The following is a 23,094-nucleotide window of genomic DNA, read 5'->3' on the forward strand; positions in this document are numbered from 1 at the left end:
TGTACTGGGTCTGGGGATTATAGAGGCAATTAACTGTCCCTGTACTCAAGGTGGTTAATGATCTAGTGTCATTTGTCTTTAAAAAATAGAAAGGGATAAAGAAAAAGCACCTGCATTTGTCATCTTGAGTAAATGTGGTAACCGTAACCAAAGTGATTTACTCAAGATTCAAATCCACAGTTTTTTTGGAGAAGGTAAATGTCAGATGCCTTGTGGCTATTAGGCACACAGTAGGTGGTAAATAAACATGGTTGGTGTTTGTTAAATGTGACTTGAAGATAAGAAGACTGATTTTAAGTTTCATGAGGAAAAGAGTTTGCTTCACTATTAACGGGTTTTAAATCTACCCAATTTGTTTCTAATTATTCCTTTAAAGTACTAGTCTGACTAGTATTGCAGAGTTTTAATCTTCTAAAATTTCACATGAGCCCTGCCTAATATGCAATATTAATGTGAATGCAAGTTTGACTTTGGGAATCAGGCCATTGAAAACTTTCAGGAAAGACCTACCCAAATGCATAATGAAATGTGATTCTGGGCTTTAAAAACCAGTGATACTAATTTAAAGGATCATTTTGTTGATTTGCCATGTGATTTGAGGTTTCATTTTAACAGGAACTATTTTGTTTTTAAAATATCCACTCAAACATGTTGGTTCTTTCATTACCAGACTTTTAGAAATAGCTTTCAATCTGGAAAAGCCCCAGTCACACTTCTGTGCTGGAACAAGACTCATAATGCAGATAGTTCAAACTTGTCATATGACCCTTAGAAAACTGAATTGGATGGAGAGATAAGAGGTCCTTTTTAGCATTTCTTAATATGCAAAATTGCAAAACAAATTTTCCAACCTTGGTCTATTAAAGTATGAGTATTTTAAGTTGTTTTAAGACCATCTAGATCATTTAAAATCTCAGCTTTTAAAAAAAAATCTTAACTGATATTTGTTTTAAATAAAAATTGAGTAGTGCCCCTTTATCTTAGCTACAGTTTTGAGAGAAAGCATTTTTTCATTTCAAAAGAAATGTTATAATTTCTATGCTGGACTGCATTTTAAAATAAGGTGTAACATTTAGCTTTAGTTATTTTCATAACTACAGAGGGAAGTAGAGGGCTTTGCATATAAGTAGTACTTTTCATCAGCAGCTCTCCAGTTTTCTATCAAGCAGAATGACTCCCTCTGTTTGGTAAATAAGGAAACAGTTTTGGAAAAGTGAAGGGTTTTGGCCCAGACCCTCACAGTGAAGACTAAACAAGGCCCTCACTCTGTGCCCCGTCCGTCCTCCTAGAGGGTGGTCTCGCTGTCAGCTTCTCTTCCACATCTTTCCATGTCTGTGAAGTCACAGTCTGGCTCCATCTCTATCTTCACCTGTGGCACCATGAAGACTGGGCGCTGTGAGTAGCTGAAGGCAGGTGAAGCTGGACAGGAGATTTTGAAGTGCAGGGTGATGCTGAATGAGAAAAAGAAGAGGGAAGAATGATTTACCTAGGATTTGGTATTTTTTAATGCTATCCCCCAGAACAGGGTTCTAGTGCAAATAGTTCTGTCTTTGCTTTTGAACTCTTAACACATCATAGGAACTAGCAGTATCCTATCTGCTTGGCCTTCAGCTGTCTCAATGACTGGTCTCACTCTTTTTCGACCTATTTATCACATTGCTGCCAAAGTGAACTTTTTGGATCATGAACCTGACTGTGGTTCCCCACTGTTCAAAGGACAGAATTCAAGCTCCTTAGCCTGGTGAGACAAGAGCCTTCTTTGCTCAAACTTCTGCCTGCTTGCTGTTTGCCCCATCCATCCTGGGTTCTTTGCCCTGTGTCTGTGTGATATTTCAGGCCTTTTCTCCATACCTGCAGCGCCTTCTTTTCTCTCTTTTTTCTTTGACTCTGCACATCTGGAAGACTCCTATTTATTGTTCCCAGATTCTCTGGGTAAGGCAGATTCCTCCTGTAGATGCCTGTCCTTTCCCTTATGTGTGCTCCGTTCTTGGCATGTGGTACACATGCCTGTCTTTCTATATTCCCAGAGGTTAAGCATCGTGCCTGGTAGACCATGGATGCTTAATCTTTGTTAAACCAGCTCATGTTGCTGAGTTTTTTCCTCACTGAAATGGAATCCTGCTATTTAGTTGTCTTTACTTCTAGGTACTCTCACAGATTCAGTAAAACACCAGCATAGTCGGGAGGTGCCGTCACTAGTCACGAAATTGTCTGCATTTCTGGCCTTGTCCCCTGCTTTGTGTACTTTAACAGGTTTTTGGAAGTGTCCTATCCTGGACCAAATTCTCTCTCCATTAACTGAAATTAGAGCATTAAGAGGTTTCATTTTGTGTAGGCTACCTTAAAATGAAAGTAAGATAGACAGTGCTTTTCTCTTAACACATGTATTTGTAAAGATCTGTGGCATTAAGGGCATAGGAGCCCTGACTGGGGAGGGGGGATGAGAAGGCAGGCAGAGATGTCATTTGGACATGCGACACAGTAGTGCTGCTTAGGGAGGCTTATTACCCTGGTGATAAATCTCTTCTCATCCTGGCAATGTGATAACAGCTTTGACATATAGCTCAGAAGATCCTGTACATGTTTCCTAAAATCTCTCAGGTGAGTCCCATCTCCGTCTGCAGCCAGCTACCTCTAGTCCTGGGATGGCCCGTGCTTTCACTGTCAGATGTAGCACAGTGATTCTTGTCCAGCTTAGGGCACACTGTAGGAGTGGGACTGCCCCCACCATCTTCCCTAGTAATGACTGAGGCAGACTTTCTTGCCTCTGAATTCCTCTTTTCTATTTTTGATCCCCCCTTGTTTTCAGTCATCAAGTAGCCCCACCTTTTTTGAGGGTGGCTCTCATTAAGGACAGCAAGGAATCACATGGCTGGCATCGGAGTTCCTGGAACCTGGGCCTTGAATCCTTTCTTGACTGTTTTTTATCTCCACTTGATCATTGATATCTAGTTAGCTTTCCTTGATACCCTTTCTGACCTTTGCATAGTAACCATGCTGCTGTTTTACTCCACAGAGTATTAGAGTGCTTGGTGTTTTGATCTTTAGAGTTCATTCATCCTGGCTTTTAATAATAAATACTTAAATCACGTCTAGTTTCTGTTTTCCTTTTTCAATATTTACTTTCAGTTTACATTCTGCTTAATATTTTGTAATAATTTCCTTTTCTAAAGTTCAGTACCTTTGTGTGGTGTAATCATATTATGTCAATAAGAGGACAGATTTGTTACTTGACACCCAATAATCAGCTCTGTACCTTTGTGTCCTGTGGTGGACCAGCAAAGGCCTTTTACTGAGACACTGGTTAGCCCGGGAAATCCTAGTCCCTCCGCTTTCAAAGCCATTGCTTAGGCTCTTATCTAACACTCAGAGAGTCTTATCTCATGGCTGTTACCTTCGGTCGAGTTCTGAGTCACTGAAGGAGGAATCAGAGTGAGTAACTCCAACTGGAAGATCTTTGTCCTGGCAGGAAAATCAAAGCGTCAGACGTGGAACAGCTTTGTGAACTATTCTGGAGAATATACCCTCTTTCTACAGTGCTCCCCTCACCCATTTCTTCTCCTTTCTAATCTCTAACCCCGTGGCCAGTACCACACGACAGGAATACAGGGGCCTCACAGAGATGGGTGGCTTCTGGTTCAATTATTCCTTCACCCAGAGGTGGGTGAGAGGCACGGTGAGGGCCAGGGAAGAATGAAGAAAGGTGATGGAGGTATACAAATGAGAAGGGGGAAGGGCATGAGAAATTCAAAAGGAGGAGGTACTTCTGGAGGAGAATGTAATGGGAAGCCCTTCCTTGAAGGGCCCTTGTGGGGGCTGGCCGGATCCCCAGTATGGGCCTTTGGGGAAAGCGGCAAGCCCTTAGGAGCGCCAGGGTCAGGACCCATGTTGGCATCTTTCAGACTACTCCCAGGATAGACTGTGTTGTCTTGATGACAGGACTATCCACCAATAGGAAGCTGAGGCTGGAAGCGGGTAAAGGCAGCAATAAAATCCCCCGAGATCTTCATAAGCCACATCTGATCCTTCCCAGGCAGGTTCCCTTTTCAACATGTGGAAGGTGCTTGTGAATCAGGCACATACAGAATCACAGCCCAACCACTAGGACCTTGACTAATTTATAATCCCAGTGTGATGCTACTTGTTTTCCTAAAGGGGACAACTCAGCTTGGCTTTGAGCTCTCAATCATTTCAGTAACCACTGGCACACATGAGAGGCTCAGCAGGTCATGCAAGAGGGGGCGAGGTGGTACCACAGGCACCTGAGGGCACTAGGGGTAAGGAGGGAAAGAGGGGGTTTGCCTAAACTAATGAAGATTGATCACCGAAGTCTACATGGTTTGATTTGGGGCTTCCATATGGTTGGAGTTCCAGTTCCTGTAGCCCAGTTCTTTTTGAACTCTGCCTAGCACAGGAGTCCTTTAGTATCTAAGACCAATAGACCTGAGTTAGAGACAAAAGTTCCTTGAGGAAGAGGTGGAGGATTAGTAGTAAGTAGGAAGGGAGAGACACCGTGTGCTTTACTTACTGGCAACGCAGTGGATACCGTTTTTGGGATCTGATTGGACACTTTCCATGGGAATCTTTATAACTGAGGGAGGAGGGAACTGGGGCTGGAGAGAAACAGTGGGAAAAGCTGATAAATACCACCAATACGACAGTGTTGGCTTTCTTGCCAAGATGGAAAATACACGCGTCCACAGTGTGCAAACCACCATCCTCTTCATATCCAGACTAGACAGTGGGTGCTGCAATGACCCTGGGGCCCACTGAGGACACTAGAAAGGACAGAACTCTTGCAGGAATGTTACTCTTCAGAACAGTTTCAACTGTCGTGGTAACCAGTCACTTGGGAGTGAACCTCACACAGTAGCTGAAGACGTGTATAAAATGAATTTATGTAAATTGAATCCCGTTTTTCCATCGAATATATCATATAAACCAGAGATGCTTTTTCCCACCCCTGAAATAGTTCCTGGCCTGTGGTAGCCGCTGAAATATTTATTGAATGAATCAGTGAAAGAATAATACTTGTCTTTCAAAGGCACTTAGACTCTCAGTTTCTTTGTTCTCAGAACCTAACTTTGCAAATCATCTAAGTCATCAACAAGGGGGAGTTCCCTGGTGGCCTTGCGGTTAGGATTCTGGGCTTTCACTGCTGTGGCCCGGGTTCAATTCCCTGGTCAGGGAACTGAGATCCTGCAAGCTGTGCGGCACGGCCAAAAAAAATCATCAATGAAAAACATGTGAATGGGGATTATGGGCCTCTTATGTTCTGGGAAGAGGACAGTAATTGAGGGCCAGGGGAATTTTGGCCTATCACTACCATCAGAAGATGGTTTAATCGTCACCAATCAGTCAGCAAGGGCTTGCCTCTGAGCAGCTTTGATCTGCACAAGGCAAGATTGCTAGGCGAACAGTTCACGGTGGAGGCAGGGATGTGGGTTTGGGTCAAATTGGGAGAATGGGAGCCAGGCATGGTGTTAGGAAGGACATGGGCAGCTTAGTATGTTGGAAATGATCAGATTCAAAGTCGGAATGGTTTTCTTAGTTCCCTCCTAGACATTTAGCCTATACGTCCATCTTGGGTAAGTCACTTCCCTTCTGGGGGACAGTTTCATCATCTGTAATGAACACTTGAACTAGACAGTCTTCTTCACTAACATTTTGTGATTTACTATAAGTTCTGGACTGGCTTCTTGTCTGTTGACTCCCTGAGTGTTTTGGGGTGAGATGGGGAGGAAGCATGGGAGAAGAGAGGGGCAGATGGGACAACTGAGACTGAGTGGTCCCAGGCATCTGGGGAATGTAGTCACCCTCCTTTCAGGAGGCCACGTGCGTCTTCCCCCACCTCTCTGCCCAGGACCCTATGGACAGGCCCAAGCAAGGCTTGTCCCCCGTCCTCCCACTTGCCCAGGAGTCCAGTCTACTAATGAGTCCCTATCAGACCCCTCCCCCTGGGCCTGCTCTGTTCTTTGGAGGTCAGTCCTCATAACCTCCTCCATGATGGAGCCAAGTCTTCTGCCCTGTCCCCTCAGGGACCTACAGTGCTGTTGTAATGGCCCCAAGAGCCCACAGGAATGGGGGAAAATAGGCATGGCCAACTGACTTTTTCCTGGATGAGAGGGCTCTTCACTCTGGCCCACGCTCAGGGTATTCACATGAATAGACGCGATCTCAGCACACCAGACTGACGCGGGGCCCAGGCAGTCGCTCCCGGCTACCTGAGAAGCCTCCCCACCCTGGCCATGGCAGAGGTGGAGGGAGGGTCTCTTGATCCCTCCCATCAGCCCAGGCCTCACATCCTCCCCACCTCCTCTTCACTGTGCTCATGGGCCCCTTTCCTTTTCTTCTTATCTGCCTCCTTTTTCTCCTTCTCTGGAAGGATGTTGTCAATCCAGGCCAGATCATGCTGGGAGAAGATGAGGTCCAGAAGCCTTCGAACGATGATGAGGCCCAGGATCTGTGGTGAGAGTTCAGAGAAAACCATGGGCTCAAGACCCCGAACTTGGGCACAATTCATTTTCTCCCTCAGTCAGCTATGTTCAGGGACTTTTTCTGGTATCTTTGGAACATTCTCAAAGCTCCCCCAAACCATTGTTCACCTCCCACCCATCTTGGTTCCTCTCATCCAGCCTCTCCTCAGTTGAGTGGCGATGCCTACCAGTGACCCAGATGCACAGAGCCTGTGACAGCTGTGGGGGGGGAGCCAGATGGGGCCCGTGGGTGGAGAACTACAGTTATTCTTTAAATTAGTGGTTCTCAGACTTGAGCTTAGATCAAATCACCTGGCAGGCTGTTAATACCCACACTGCTAGGTGCTGGGTGAGTTTCTGACTCAGAAAGTCTGGGGTGGGGCCTGAGATTTGCATCTCTAACAAGATTGCCCGGAGATGTTGATGCTGCTGATTCAGGGATTACACTTTGAGACCAACTGTCCCCGTGCCCCCATTTCTGAGAGCTGCCAATCTCTCTGCTAACAAACTGAATAAAGTATACTGGCATATCTAGAATTTTTAAAGGAAAGTCTAGAAAGTTTGGTTCTGTTCAGGATAAACAAAGGCAAAACACGCGCTCTTTGGAGAAGATTAAACACTGACTTTTAATAGATGCAATGGGTCCAAGTAGCTAGTTATGAATATTGTCCTTTCACCACCAAGAACTAGCCATTAGATGAGGTCAGGGAGAAAAACATCCAGCGGGATTTAACACTGGGTCCTCACTGACCCTGTGTCTTGGAAGCAAGCAGAGCTCGGGAGTTGGTCAGACCTGGTTTTTAAAATTCCTGGCTCTGAAAACAGAGCATGGTTGCTAGGGGCAGAGGTAGGAAGAAGGGCTGTCTACATAGGGACAACACAGAATTTTAGAGGTGATGGAACTGTTCTGTATCATGACTGTGGTGGCGGAATCGCTACTCTGTGTTTTTTCAGAACTCATAGAACAGCAGAGTCCATTTTACTGCATGTAAATTAAAAAATATCAATATGGGGGAAGGTGTGAATCTTGGCTCTGCTCCTTCCTGGTTGTGTGGCTTGAGTCACTCACACATGCTCTCTGAGCCTCAGTTTTCCAGTCTGTAAAATGGTAGTTCTTTAGGGAAGGTGTGGACTAAATGAAATAGCACTCAGTCCATGCCAATTGTGACGATCCTTTCCCCTCCTCACCTCTGAAACCCATGAGGGCCCTGTTGGGGAGGATCCATTTCACTTTCCCTGGAGTGGTGGTTTTCAACCTTGGCTGGACATTTATGCTTACCTGTAGACTTACTATAAATACCAATGCCTGGGTTTCTCTAAGAGATTCTGAGTTCATTGATTTGCGCTGAGGCCTGGGTGCATGTGCTTTTAAAAAGCTCCCAAGTGACTCTTATGAGCGCAGGGTCAAGAATCACTGACTCAGAATCCTGCCAGGATATTTCAGATCCTACTTTGTGTCCTCACTTTGGTCCCGAATCCAGCCCTGCAGGCTTTAGGGCCCACCTAGGGCTTCCCCCCAAGCATTAGCCCACAGTCCCCCCTCCCATTCCCCATGCCCCAGCAGGGGCAGAGGCCACTGCCCTCCATGGGCGATCTAGATGCCAGATGCAACATGTTGTTGGCTTTTCTTCTTTTCACTTTTAATTTTGGAATAATTTCAAACTTACACACAATTTCAAGAATAGTCAAAGAATGCTCACATACTTGCCCCAGCTTCTCCAAACAATGACATGTTAATGACGTTGGACTCTGAAGTTCTAAATCTCTATTTCTAGCTCTCCCCATCCCATCCCCCCATTTATCTTTTCAAATTCAGTTATATTGAAGGGTGAAGAATTATATTTAGTGTAGATCTACTTCCGCACTTGGTTTGAATTTTGGCAGTGGGGAACTCAGTCTCCTTGTTGAATTTGCCCAGCTTCTCCATCGCACTCCAGAGTTGGGAAAGTTGGTTGGCTTTTGCATTCTCACTGAGCCGCCCTGACCTGAGCTGGGTGGAGGCGGGCGTGTGGGCTGTCACTACAGCATCCACCTACCACATACAACTTCCCTCCCCGTCTCTCCTCTGCATTCCACCACACCCCCGCCCCCCAGCTCTACTTGGCCTGGAGTCGCAACCCGAATCTCGAATCTCCATCTGTGCCTGCCTTTGTGACCCTGAGAGAATCAGGCCACTGTGGAGGAGAAGGCTAGGGTGGGTCTCCCCCTGGACACCTTCCCCATCTGAACCTGCTGAACACGAGGGGGAAGACTGCGCTCATCTTACCATGACTGGGAAGATGATGGCGGCCACCGTAGACTTGAGGATCCAGAGCACAGCCAAGCACAGTATCTGCACCAGGGTGAAGAGGTGGATCCGGCGCAGGGGCACGTGCCGCAGGAAGGCATGGTCCGGCTGGTGCTTGGCCGGCATCAGGAAGAGTTTGCAGCGATCCCAGAACTGGTGAGGACAGGGGAAGACTCAGCCAGGCCGTGGGGACCCTGGTGGCCCCTCTGGGGGCTTGGGTCTGGTGAAATGGGTGCTGCAGTGGGGTCCCATAGAGGGGAGCCCCTGGTCAGGCCTTAAGGATGCAAAAGAAGGGGCCTGGAGGTCTCGGAGGATGTATAATGAGATCTATGGTGGGGGAGAGCTGAGCCCTTGGTGAGGGCTACAGCCCTGGCGCTGGCCCCAGTAAACATTGCCCACATTCAAGGAAAATGCAACTTAACAGCAACACAAGCTATCCAAGACATCTGGTGTATCGTGGTAAATAAAGAACAAAACAAAACAAAATGTTTTCTTCTGTGCAAATTGCCTTAGAGAAGAGAGAGGTGTAGTGAAATCCTCGTAGGAGTCAGCTCGATCTGGGTTTTGAATTCTGAGCCTCAGTTTCCTCATCTGTAAAATGAGGCTTAGAGGACCTAAGGGGAGAGCCTTACCTGGATGCCATTCAGGGAGGCCACACCCATGTAGAGGAAGACTCCATACAGCACTGGCAAAGGGATGTACTGAAATGAGAGAGGGAAGCAGAGCTCTGGACTGGGCCTCTGCCCAAGGCAGGCTATTGGCCACCCTGTTCAGGGTGACTGTCTGTGAGCCACAGAAGCAGCCTGGTCAGCCTCGGCTTTCTCCAAGGGGCGAAAGAGCTTGGATGTTTGGAGGAATGAAGTGTCTGCTAGCAGATCTGGAGCCAGAGTGTCACTGGGGAAGGAGATGGTCTCCGAGGCACTCCTGCCCTCTTCTCTAGCCCAGTGGACAGTTGCTCTCCCAGCCTGGTCCCCCCTGCCCCCCTTTAGGCCTTGCAGAAGCCACGTGGTCTGGCTGAAGATAGACCTTCTGGAACATGGCAGTTCTCCACAGACTGCTCATTCCTGCCAGCCCCTTCCCACCTCCAGTGCCAGCTAAGGGCCCCCCCGCCAAACTGCATTGCTCAGCTTGCAGGGGCCTGGGGACCTTTGATGAGCTGACCTACTAATGAGTGGGGAGCACCTGCTGATGAACAAAGCTCGCGCATCATATACGATCAGGTAAAAAAGAATCAACAGAAGTGTATGAAGTAACCCCTACTGGCTGACAACCAACTGCTGATGGGTTGGTGGGTATCTCTCCTTCCCATCATGCTCACAGGTAGTTTGCTGGCTTTTTCACAAGTGGATCATGTCACCCATACTGTTCTACAATCATCACTGGGACTCTTTAGAAGACTTCTGAGGGATGTCTCTCCAAGCTGAGTCTTTGCTTCTTTCATCCTTCCCTTTACCTGCACCCATGGCTCACTGCTGCGAGCAAGGCTACTCTGCTCGCTCCCAGGGCAGCTGTGCTGAACACTTGTGAGAACACAAAGTACTGTGTCCAACTTTTAGAAGCCATTTAAGAATGTTGGCAAATCCAAACAAATCAATAACCTCTCGTTTAAAATTAGGCTGTGTTCATTTTTTAAACACAAAGCATGATTTGGACCCATATGCTATAAACCTTAAACTACAACACTTGAATTTAAAGAAAGGAAATCTGGGCCCATTGCATCACTCCATTTGTACATGGCTTATGAAGTTTTTGCCTAATTATGAAATAAGGTAAAAATTTCAACCCATCAACAGACTATTGTTTTAATAAGATATATATGTGTATACAAAATGGAATATTATTCTATTACACAGCCATAAAAAATGAAATATTGCCATTTGCAGCAACATGGATGGACCTAGAGAATATCATACTAAGTCAGACAGAGAAAGACAAATATTTTATGATATCACATATGTGGAATCTAAAAAATCATACAAATGAACCTTTATACAAAATAGAAACAGGGACTTCCCTGGTGGTACAGTGGTTAAGACTCCACGCTCCCAATGCAGGGGGCCCGGGTTTGATCCCTGGTCAGGGAACTAGATCCCACATGCATGCTGCAACTAAGAGTTCACAAGCCACAACTAAGGAGCTGGCGAGCCGCAACTAAGGAGCCTGTGAGCCACAACTAAAGAGCACACCTGGGACTTCCCTGGTGGCGTAGTGGTTAAGAATCCGCCTGTCAATACAGGAGACATGTTTGAGCCCTGGGCCTGGAAGATCCCACATGCCACGGAGCAACTAAGCCCATATGCCACAACTACTGAGCCTGTGCTCTAGAGCTCGCTAGCCACAACTACTGAAGCCCACAAGCTTAGAGCCCAGGCTCCGCAACAAGAGAAGCCACCACAATGAGAAGCCCATGCACTGCAACAAAGAGTAGCCCTCGCTCGCCACAACAACTAGAGAAAGCCCACGCACAGCAATGAAGAGCCAACGCAACCATAAATAAATAAATAAATTTATTTTTTAAAATTCATATTATAAAAATAAAGAGCATGCCTGCTGCGACTAAGACCAGGTGCAACCAAATAAATAAGTAAATAAATAAATCTACTTCTAAAAAAGCAAAACAAAACAGAAACAGACTCACAAAGAAAAGAAACTTATGGTTACCAAAGGAGAGGGAGGGGGAGGAATAAGTTAGGAATATGGGATTAACAGATACACACTATTATATATACAATAAACAACAAGGATTTACAGTATAACACAGGAACAATATTCGATATCTTGTAATAACCTATAATGGGAAAATAATCTGAAAAAAATATCTGTACTAATCAGCCTCAAAGGGTGGGAGCAATTAACAGAGAAATAAAATCTTAAAAGACTAAGCTATAGGGGCTTCCCTGGTGGCGCAGTGGTTAAGAATCCGCCTGCCAATGCAAGGGACACGGGTTTGAGCCCTGGTCCGGGAAGATCCCACAGGCTGCAGAGCAGCTGAGCCCCTGCACCACAACTACTGAGCCTGCGCTCTAGAGCCCACGAGCCACAACTACTGAAGCCTGCTCACTGCAACAGAGTAGCCCCTGCTTGCCACAACTAGAGAAATCCCACACTCAGCAACAAAGACCTGACGCAGCCAAAAATAAATTAATTAATTAATTAATTTTAAAAAAAGACCAAGCTATAATCTGTAACAACACAAATTTAAGATGACTTAAAACTTCCCTTTCACCCTAATGAGTGTGAAAACCACATCAAACTGAGTTGTTTTAGTTTATAGTTACCAGTGACTGATTATCAAGTCACCTCATTATCAAGACTAGGAAATTGTCTCCAGTCTTGTCATTTGCAGGCTGAAGCAGCTTTCTCAGAAAATCCCAATGGCCCATGACATCACAAGTGATAGTGCTGTGATCTAGAATTCTAGATTAATCGGTGCAAATCTTTCTTGGATCTCCAGGGAAAGGCCCTTTTCAAATATTAGTGACACAGTCAAGTGGCAAAAAGATGCCTCTGGTGTCAGCTTTATACCACCTGCTAAAGGAATGAACAAGGATCACAGCCCTACAAACATAAGGACATCACAGCCTTCCCATATAATTTGAGGCTGAGATCATGAGAACAACATGGGGACCAGAGGGGGCACTTCCACATGGTCAGGAGTTCCTCTGAGGCAGAATACAGTAATCCACAGTCTTAATGAGCTGTGGTGAGTTGCAGGCAAAGAAGGAAACAAAACAAACAAAAAACCTTTGGGGCTTGGGATGAACTGAGAATCTGCAGAACTGAGTGTGTAAGCCATTTATGCTGCCCATCAGATACATGGTCACTTCATCCCTCAGTGCCCTCGTTTGACAAGATAACCAAATATTTGCAAATTGGTGCTGGAAGGACGGAAGATTATTGTTAGGGGAAACACTGACCCAAGCCGCCCGCCCTGGCCAGGCAAGATAGTAGCCACTCGCATGAGTCATCTTACAACAGGAGGTCCTGGTAAGGAACGAGGAACTAATAAGCTACCACCAACGGGAAGAATTCGGGAAAGTTCAAAGAAGAGAGGAGACACCAATCCATATGTCCTACCAACCTCCCAGAATCCTCGCTGGAATCATCTTGGCTGAGCGATGCGCACGCCACCAAGAAGTTCCCTGAGTCAGAATGATTGGCCAGAGACAACCCGGAAACTAACCCAATCACCATAAAACCTGAGACTTTGTGTGGCAGAGCAGTTCTCCTGGGTACCTTTACCCTGCTGCTCTCTGCCCGGGCGCCCCTTCCCCATAAAGTCTCTTGTTTTGTCAGCATGTGTATCTCCTCAGACAATTCATTTCTGCGTGTTAGACAAGAGCCCACTCTTGGGCCCTGGAAGGGGTCCCCCTTCCTGCAACGTTATCACTGATCCTCTAATAAACATCACCGTATCTAATATCAGTCTAACCATCCATTGATACGGAGAGAGGGGTGGGGGTGATTTTGTTCCTTGCTGCTCAAAGTGTGATCTTTGGACCAGCATAATTTGGTACCATTGGAGAATTTGTTAAAAATGTAGAATTTGGGGGACTTCCCTGGTGGTCCAATGGTTAAGACTCCATGCTCCCAATACAGAGGGCCCAGGTTTGATCCCTGGTCAGGGAACTAGATCCTGCGTGCTTCAACTAAAGATCCCGAGTGCCGCAACTAAGACCTGGCACAGCCAAATAAATAAATAAATTTTTTTTTAAATGCAGAATTTGGCACACCCCTAAAGACCTACTGAGTCAGTATCTTCATTTAACAAGATTCCCAGGTGATTTTTAATACACATTAAAATTTTTTTAAACATTTCTTTTGGAGTATAATTGCTTTACAATGGTGTGTTAGTTTCTGCTTTATGACAAACTGAATCAGTTATACATATACATATATCCCCATATCTCCTCCCTCTTTTGTCTCCCTCCCACCCTCCCTATCCCACCCTTCTAGCTGGTCACAAAGCACCTAGCTGATCTCCCAGTGCTATGCGACTGCTTCCCACTAGCTATCTATTTTACGCTCTCTCACTGTGTCCCAGCTTACCCTTCCCCCTCCCCGTGTCCTCAGGTCCATTCTCTAGTAGGTCTGCGTCCTTATTCCCGTATTGCCTCTGGGTTCTTCATGACCATTTTTTTTTTTAAGAGTCCATATATATGTGTTAGCATACAGTATTTGTTTTTCTCTTTCTGACTTACTTCACTTTGTATGACAGACTCTAGGTCCATCCACCTCACTACAAATAATTCAATTTTGTTTCTTTTTATGGCTGAGTAATATTCCATTGTATATATGTGCCACATCTTCTCTATCAATTCATCTGTTGATGGACACTTAGGTTGCTTCCACGTCCTGGCTATTGTAAATAGAGCTGCAATGAACACTGTGGTACATGACTCTTTTTGAATTATGGTTTTCTCAGGGTATATGCCCAGTAGTGGGATTGCTGGGTCATATGGTAGTGCTATTTGTAGTTTCTAAGGAAACTCCATACTGTTCTCCATAGTGGCTGTATCAATTTACATTCCCACCAACAGTGCAAGAGGGTTCCCTTTTCTCCACACCCTCTTCAGCATTTATTGTTTGTAGATTTTCTGATGATGGCCATTCTGACTGGTGTGAGGCGATACCTCATTGTAGTTTTGATTTGCATTTCTCTAATGATTAATGATGTTGAGCATTCTTTCATGAGTTTGTTGGCAATCTGTGTATCTTCTTTGGAGAAATGTCTATTTAGGTCTTCTGCCCATTTTTGGATTGGGTTGCTTGTTTCTTTGATATTGAGCTGCATGAGCTGCTTGTAAATTTTGGAGATTAATTCTTTGTCAGTTGCTTCATTTGCAAATATTTTCTCCCTTTCTGAGGGTTGTCTTTTTGTCTTTATGTCTTTTATCTTGTTCCTTTGCTGTGCAAAAGCTTTGAAGTTTCATTAGGTCCCATTTGTTTATTTTTGTTTTTATTTCCATTTCTTTAGGAGGTGGGTCAAAAAGGATCTTGCTGTGATTTATGTCATAGAGTATTCTGCCTATGTTTTCCTCTAAGAGTTCTATAGTGTCTGGCCTTACATTTAGGTCTTTAAGCCACTTTGAGTTTATCTTTGTGAATGGTGTTAGGGAGTGTTCTAATTTCATTCTTTTACATGTAGCTATCCAGTTTTCCCAGCACTACTTATTGAAGAGGCTGTCTTTTCTCCATTGTATATTCTTGCCTTCTTTATCAAAAATAAGGTGACCATATGTGCATGGGTTTTTCTCTGGGCTTTCTCTCCTCTTCCATTGATCTATATTTCTGTTTTTGTGCTGGTACCATACTGTCTTGATTACTGTAGCTTTGTAGTAGAGTCTGAAGTCAGGGAGCCTGATTCCTCCAGCTCTGTTTTTCTTTCTCAAGATTGCTTTGGCTATTTGGCGTCTTTTGTGTTTCCATACAAATTGTGAATTTTTTTGTTCTAGTTCTGAATACATATTAAAATTTGAGAAGCCCTGGAACAGGACTCGACTGGAGGAACTGGTACAAAAATAGGTGAAGTTAATAAGTGATATAGAAAAATTAATAAAATAAAAATTAATAATTAATTAATAAAAATTAATAAAATAAGTGATATAGAAAAATTAATTAAAATTAAAAATTAATAAAATAAAATTAATTTAAAAATTAATTAAAATAAAAATAAAAATTAATAAAAATATTAAAAATAAAAGTTGGATCCTAGTAACTAGGATCCAACTTGCACCCCCTAAATTTGTAGCATCAGAGGGACCTCTCTTCTGTTGGCTACATAAATAAGAATGAAAAATTTCAACTAAAGTATGGTCTTGGGTAGACAGCTCTCTAATGTAAGTTCTCTATGTGTCTAGTACTTGGCTATGCCTAATTTGACAGAACGAGGCAAACTTACAGTTGCAAAAAGTTAAACAAGTTTTATGGAAAATTTTCTTGATTGGTAATAAATTCTGGGATTAAATCTAAGAATACAGATCTGGATTAAGTTGTATTTTCCTTTAACTGGCTATACCAAACATCTCTCCTTTACCTAAAATCAATCTAATATTTAGTACTGGTGTCAGCTAGTGATAATGCTTTAATCACCTAACAATTTTGAAAGCCTTGATATACACCTTGATACAATCTAATCAGAAATCTTAAATCTTATATTCAATAAAAATCTAGATGTCTTCCATGCTATAAAACTTATCAAATAGATTAATGGTTAAATAAAATGATTATATATATTTTTCCTCTCACTGTAAAAGAACATGAGCAGGCAAATTTTTCATATCCTTTTGTGATTGAATGCGAAGACAATATCAGAGCATTTGGAGCTATAATAAACCCCATAAAAACTTTTTCATTACAGCCAAAGCAATAATGAATATTTCCCCATATCTGGCATCTTATCCTAGTTATAGAGCCCATTTAGGGTTTTTTTGGCTGTGCTGGGAGACTTACAGGATCTTAGTTCCCTGACCAGGGATCGAACCCGGGCCACTGCAGTGAAAGTGCCAAGTCCTAACTAACCACTGGACTGCCAGGGAATTCCCCCATTTAAAAAATAATTTTATTTATTTATTTTTGGCTGCTTTGGGTCTTCGTTGCTGCAGGCGGGCTTTCTCTAGTTGCGGTGAGTGGGGGCTACTCCTCATTGCAGTGCTTGGGCTTCTCATTGGTGCGGCTTCTCTTGCTGTGGAGCACGGGCTCTAGGTGTGCGGGCTTCAGTAGTTGTGGCACACGGGCTTAGTTGCTCCGCGGCATGTGGGATCTTCCCAGACCAGGGCTCGAACCCGTGTCCCCTGCATTGGCAGGCGGATTCTTAACCACTGCACCACCAGGGAAGCCCCCGCCATTTGTTTTTATAAGATGCATAAATTAATACGGAAATACAGTCTACAGCTTGGAAGTTACAACATTTGTGCCGAAAACTGCAGCAGGGGACTTCCCTGGTGGCGCAGTGGTTAAGACTCCGCGTCATGATCTGTCAGTGGCCCTTTCCCTTAATGCCTTCAGAAGGCTTTCCTTTCTTGAATTAAGCTAAATTGTAGTCACCCAATCTTTTGCAGCTAGTTTCCCCTTTGAATATCTTTTTACAAGCTCATTCGCGGTAAGTTTGTAAAACAATGAAGACTAAAGAACCATGATGTTAATTCATTTGTTTACAATGGAAAATATTTCTGGCTTGAGAACTGGTGCTGGGCACAACCAAACAGGTTTGAGGTTGGGTATTTTTTTAACGGATGTTTCCATTTGGCAGGAAACAGATTGCATACAGGGGGTGGGGGGCAGGCATTTTGTTTATTTAATGAGTATTTTAAATGGCCAGGGAATGTCTACTTTTGTGGAGAGGCTGCCAAAGAGCCATTGCACCTTAACCGACCCCCACACCCCCCACCCCCCGCCGGCCCAGGCAAATTCATATGTTAAAGTCTTAACCTCTAGTACCTCAGAATGTGATTGAATTTGGAGATAGGTCCTTTAAAGAGGTAATTAAGGTAAAATTAAGTCACATGGATGAAGCCTAATTCAATACAACTGGTCCTTATAAGAAGAGACACAGGACACATTACATAGGACACAGACGTGCACACATGAGGAAAGACCATGATCTACTTCTAGAACATAAATGTCTAGTTTAAGCCACCCAGTTTGTGGCCTTTTGTTGTGGCACCCAGAGCAGACTAATACAACAGGTGAAAGGCTGGAATGGAAAGCCTTTCTGGGGGACCCATGCTCCAAATGCACACCCCATTGCTATCATCTCTTCCAGCTGATCTGGAAGGACATGACCAAGAGGGGCTTCGAACAGTGTGGGAAAAAGTCACCTATGCGCCCAAGACATGCAACAGAGGAGCAGAAAACAGGCCCCAAGAACAAGGACAGAAGCCTCCCTCTCCCCTGCAAGTTTTAAACTTCAGAAACTAGGTGAGCAAGGAGGCCATAAACCACAACGTGGAAACACAACCAGCTTGAGAAGCTACTGATTTAAGCAAGGATGGAAACTGGCAGAAATGTCTGTGGGAAGTGTCCTTCAGAAAGGTGAGGGTGGACCCTGGGAGGGGTGGGAAAGAGCAGTGAGGATGGCCTGCTGCTGATAATAAAGGATGCAACATTACAGAAAACAGTAATAATGATGAAACATGTCTGGCCTAATAGGATCCTGCCTTTTTAGGGGCCTTGTGTGGAGGCCGTTCCCCCCTCTGAGGCATCGGATCAGTGCCTTCTCGGGCGGACAGGGCCCTAGCAGAGGGTGCAGAGCCTCACCTGCAGGATGGGAGCCAGGAAGACAGAGATCCCTGTCAGGATGAAGACAATGGTGCCGGTCACTCTCTGTTCCCTGGCAGAAAAGAACACATGGTCAGGGTGGATTGGGAGATGCTCCATGACCATTCCAGCCCTCTGTGGGCACTTGAAGGTTGTGTCCAAGGCTCTGGCCTCTGCCTTGCTGCCCCATTCCAGAGAGTAAACCAGTGACGTGAGGACCAGCTGCCTGGCACATGGGAAGAGAGGGAATCCAACTGAGGTGAGGGCATTTGTAGGGGCGTTCAGGAGGTTATCCAGTGCAGTGGCTAACAGGGGGTGCTTGAGCCAGACCAGCTTGGGTTGAATCCTGGCTCTGCCACTTACTAGCTGTGTGGCATCAGGCAAGGCCCTAAATGTCTTCAGCATTAGTAGAACATGACTAATGGCATGCACTTCAGGGGTTGTTGTGAGGATGAAGTGGGATATGAAGTGCTCATTATCCCTGCCTTTTGATTATAATAAGATCCCACGCTTGTGAAGCACGACAGATGAGGATTTAAGGGAATGGGGCCTGGCTGCTGGCAGAGCAGGTATCAGGGGCTGGAGGGCAGGTATGTTTTCTGGAGTGCTCAGACCCAGGCACAAGTCCAGGGGAAGCTTGGGGCTCTGGGGCAGATTGCTCAGGCCCAGCCATCTGGGGCTCAGGGGTTGGGGAGGGGACCTTGCCCTGACCATAGGAACCTTGCTCAGGGCTGGCCGGGCAGCCCAGGAATTCCGAGGTAGTGAGGAGAAGCTCTTAGGACAGCCATGTATGAGAATGCCAGGGTCTGATGTGGGCTCACCCCAGAGGTCCGAAGGGGTGGAAGATGCGCTTCCCTGCCTGAAACATTCGCATGAGAGGAGGGGCGAGTGAAGGAACGGAAGTGACAGGCCATGGGCCACAGCCCAGGGGGTGGGAGTGGTCCTGGAAAGGCTTTCTGGAGGAATGGAGATTGAGCAGGACCCGAACCCTGCTTTGGGTTATTTGGGGGACGGCATGGCTAGGGAGTCTTGAAGAGGAGACAAAGAGTCAGGTCAGAAGGGGCTCTGTGGGAACTCTTGAGCAGCCTGTACAGGTGAGAGGTGAGAGCATGTGTAGGGGCTGGGGTGTACTGACTGGAATCTATTAAGAAGAAAGCACCGCTTAAAACTGACTCTTCGTCTCCCTCTTCCCTCCCTTCAGGGATATCACTCCTATCCCTGTGGTTCCTGGGTTGTTAGAGAAGGGGCCCTATTCACCCAAATACCTTGATGGTAAGAAAAACCTGCTTTCTCTCCCCACTACCCCCAATCTGACCCCTCCTGCCCAGGTGGTCCTCGGGCCCTGACCACCACCTACCTGACCCCCAGGAACTGCGGCTGCTCCCCGGGGGCGCTGGTCTCCGTCTCCATCTTGAGGCTGTCGATGTGGGCGATGGAGATGACCGTGGCAGCCACGTACCAGGGGAGCCCCATGAAGGAGCAGAGAGCCATGAGGATGCCCACCCAGAACAGGTCCAGATGGTAGCCAGCAGCCTTCTGCAGGGGCAGTGGGAGGGAGGAAGCTGTCTAGGGAGCCAGTTCCCAACCACCTGTTGGGGTGGGGTGGGGGAGACAGAGCTCTCCCAAGGCAGCCATTGTGTGGAACATGTGTTGAGGGCTCCCCGTGGGCTTCTACACAGCACCCTGAGAGGACTGCCACCCTGAGGTGACCAGGCCTCACCAACCCCAGGGTTTGGTGAACCAGGGAACGGACGCAGGTAAGGGAGGAGAGGGGTGTTCAGGCTTGGAGAGGCCCTGGGTTTGGGTCCTTGGGAAGAAGTTCTCCTACCCAGCAGCCCAGTATCTCTATAGTTCCCTAATGAGGGGTCCCAGGTGGGGCCGGCCTAGACCAAGCCGCGAGTGACCCAGGCTGGGATGGGGGAGAGACTAGTCTGCGTCTCCTCAGACTCAGAGGCAGGGAGGACGGTTGGCGGGGCCAGGAAGGCATGGATGCCCCTCTGCCTTATGGTTCCGGGTCAAAATCCCCTTGTTAGGATCTGTTCAGACTCCCAAGTTCACTGTCAGGAGACAGAGCGGGAGGGTCACTTTGGGAGAAGCAAGGAGCCGTGCCCAGTGGCCCATCCTGGGCTTGGTCCTGGTCCCTGGAGCCTCTCCGCTGGCCCTTCTGGCCTTACCCACATCTGGAGGTCACATTCTCCCCACCCCCGGAACTCCAGTCTTCTGCCCTCATATTTTGCTTCACAAATGGCCCAACATTTTGAAAGAAGCACCTCCTCCCTCCTTCATTCCTTCTGACTCTGTGGGAAGAAAGAGATTGTGCCCCTCCTCCTAGCACCAGCCTTACCCTCAGCTTGTTCTCCTTCCGGTTGACTATGACGGCCGTGATCTGCTGGTCCATGAAGATCAGGATGGTCACCAGCAGGGCAGGCAGGATGCTTACCAGGTACACCCACCATGGGTTCTTCCCAAAGGGGGCCACGAACCAGCCTCGATCAGGCCGCGTGGGCTGAGCAGAGCAAAGGAGAAGGCCCTTTTCTCTCTCCCTTGTCCCGGTGCACTTGTCTAGCCCGCTCTCCCAGACTTCCCGCTATTCCCACACCTGGGGTACTTTTCAAGTGCAATCTTATCCCTTAAAGACATTAGACACCTGCAACTTTAGAGAGACCCCGGAGGCACAGACCTGGGAAGGGCAGTGGTGTCTACAGAACAAAGGAGATGATTTGCTGCAGCCGCCATGGGCTTGTCTGGGAAACAGGGAGGTGCAGAGTCAGGGGGCATTGGTAGAGAGCTCGTGGTCACTAATTGCAAAAGATGTTAACAAGAAATGGCAATGAGGCCCAACAGCAAGAAAAAAGAAAATGATGGGCCCAGTGCCTGATGCTTTCTGCCTCTTCTCTGAGTCATCTGTCTGGGGGAGGTTATAGAATTGTCTGTAAAACACCGAACATTAATTTAGACTTGCATATTAAGAGTAAAGGATTATCTGTGCAGGAGCTGGGCTGAAGTTTACTTTTTGTTTACTTCAGAGAAAGCAGTACTTTACATTTCAAGGCCAACATGAGTTTTATGAGATGTTTAAGCTGAAATAATATTGCGAAGGTCAAGCCCTCAAAGGCAGGGAGGGTCAGTTCTAGAACCTGTACCTCCCAGTCCAGTTTAGACGGGTCGAGCTCCTTGTGAGGGAGCAGGGCTCACGCGGAGCTACAAGCAAATAGCACCAACTCTAGACTAATGGGAAATTCTGAAGCAGTGGTTCCCAAACTTAAGCAGGCCCCAGAATCTCCTGGAGGGCTTGTTAAATTCAAAGCCCTGAACCCCACCCCCAGACTTTCTGATTCCATGGGTTTCGAGTAGAGCTGATAATTTGCATTTCTAACAAGTTCCCAGATGAGGGCGAGATGCTGGTCTGGGGACCACACTTTGAGGATCACTGTTTTGTTTTGTTTGTTTGTTTGTTTTTGGCCTCGCCGCATGGCTTGCGGGATCTCAGTTCCCCGACCAGGGAATGAACCATGGCAGTGAACGCCCAGAATCCTAACCGCTAGACCACCAGGGAACTCCCGAGGATCACTGTTTTAAAGGATCATTTTCAGAAGATGGCCCAACTTGTAGACTGCCATGAGCGAGGGAATTGTAAACCTGTAAGTGGAAATCAAGGGGCTTCAGCTGGGCTGGAGAGTAGATTCCAGCACCTTCCCCATCCTGTGGCTACACAGCAGGAGTTCATCGTGGATATATGTGGTTTGAGGAAACCACTCTCTCAAAGGACCGCCCCTAGCAGGCCGTGTGGGAAGGGTGGAGCCTACAGAGAACCCACGTGGTTACGTGGCTGAGCACATAAAAATTTGATCAGCATAGAGGGGAAAGGATCTGCAACTGGTGGGCAGGAGGAGAGAATGCACAGAGCAGGGGTCCTGGGCAAACCTTGATGACGCTGGGCACGAGCAGCTTGGGGGTTGCCAGACCAAAACAGGCATCAATTCCACAGAACAGCAGGATGGAGAAAATGATGGAAAAGTCAGCTACTAGGGCCCGAACCTGCAGAAAAGAGATGAGCAAGTCAGAGAAGCTCCTGCCCACTCCAGGCAGACCCCATCCTCCAGTAGTGAAGAGGAGAGCTGCTGAGAGCTTGAGCTCCAGAGTCAGAAGACCCATCTTCAGCTATCTCAGAGAGTGCCAGTCACTCTCTAAGTTGGATGAACCTGGTGACACTCCCACCCATCACTTTTCATTTCCAATACTTGGTTTTCCAAGTCCTTTGTGTTTTTACCAAACTGATGGCTCTGAAATGGTACGATCTCATTCTTCTCTGCAACACTAAATTCCAGGTAGCAACATGGCACTTTGTAAGTATTAATTTGAGGGGAAAAAAAAGGTGGTGGTAAAAGAATATGACACTAACATGAATTTTATTTCATCCTTCAGGCAATAGATATTCTCAGATGCAGTCACTGCTCTGGAATTTTTATATAAAAGGCAACTTAGGGATATGATCTGGTTGGAAGTTGGAAGGAAGGGAGGGAATTTGTCTTGAGGATGCATTCGTGTTGCAAGTACACTATTTTTTGCTCAGTTTGTATTTTGTAAATCTTCCCCAAAAGTCTTTTATTTAGTCTTTACAAAATATTGGCAAAAATTCAATTATTCATATCAAAGATATTTTTCATCATCATCACTATTATTATTGGTAGTAGTTGTAGTAGAAAATTTATTTAAGATGGCTTTAGAAGAGTGTGCATGTGGTTTCTGTTAGAAGAGCATTGCTAAAAATCTTCCCAGTGCCCCTCCTCACTTCATAACTGTTGCTTACATATGCAAGTGCTGTTTTGATTAATAAATTCTTTATTCTAGCCACAAAACAGTTAGAAAATGAAATTAAAATAGCAGTTAGCATTTACAATAGGTAAAAAATAAAAAATCAAGTACCTAGGAATAAATCTAATCAAAAATGTGCAAGACCTCGGGCTTCCCTGGTGGCGCAGTGGTTGAGAGTCCGCCTGCCGATGCAGGGGACACGGGTTCGTGCCCCGGTCTGGGAGGATCCCACATGCCGCGAAGCGGCTGGGCGCGTGA

At 46.1% G+C, this 23,094-nt stretch overlaps 1 protein-coding gene across 3 annotated transcripts in view; it reads right to left on the minus strand.

Annotated features, from left to right (window-relative positions):
- Window positions 1–1,285: 1,285 nt before the first annotated feature.
- Window positions 1,286–23,094, minus strand: part of SLC4A5 (solute carrier family 4 member 5) — a gene marked incomplete at both ends in the record, with an annotated part of 103,882 nt that continues 82,073 nt past the window's right edge. For 2 of the 3 annotated variants that reach the window (XM_082672512.1, XM_082672511.1), the window contains 9 exons: window positions 3,428–3,462; window positions 4,529–4,613; window positions 6,314–6,463; window positions 8,743–8,916; window positions 9,396–9,464; window positions 18,022–18,094; window positions 19,379–19,557; window positions 20,366–20,527; window positions 21,946–22,059. In XM_082672512.1, the coding sequence (XP_082528638.1) occupies window positions 3,428–3,462; window positions 4,529–4,613; window positions 6,314–6,463; window positions 8,743–8,916; window positions 9,396–9,464; window positions 18,022–18,094; window positions 19,379–19,557; window positions 20,366–20,527; window positions 21,946–22,059 (1,041 nt within the window). Of the gene's footprint in view, window positions 1,452–3,394; window positions 3,463–4,528; window positions 4,614–6,313; window positions 6,464–8,742; window positions 8,917–9,395; window positions 9,465–18,021; window positions 18,095–19,378; window positions 19,558–20,365; window positions 20,528–21,945; window positions 22,060–23,094 lie in introns of those variants that run through there. The other variant, XM_082672510.1, reaches the window with a different exon arrangement.

This window comes from Grampus griseus (genome assembly GCF_964374135.1).
Source record: "Grampus griseus genome assembly, chromosome: 15".
In the NCBI taxonomy this organism is placed as follows: Eukaryota; Metazoa; Chordata; class Mammalia; order Artiodactyla; family Delphinidae; genus Grampus; species Grampus griseus.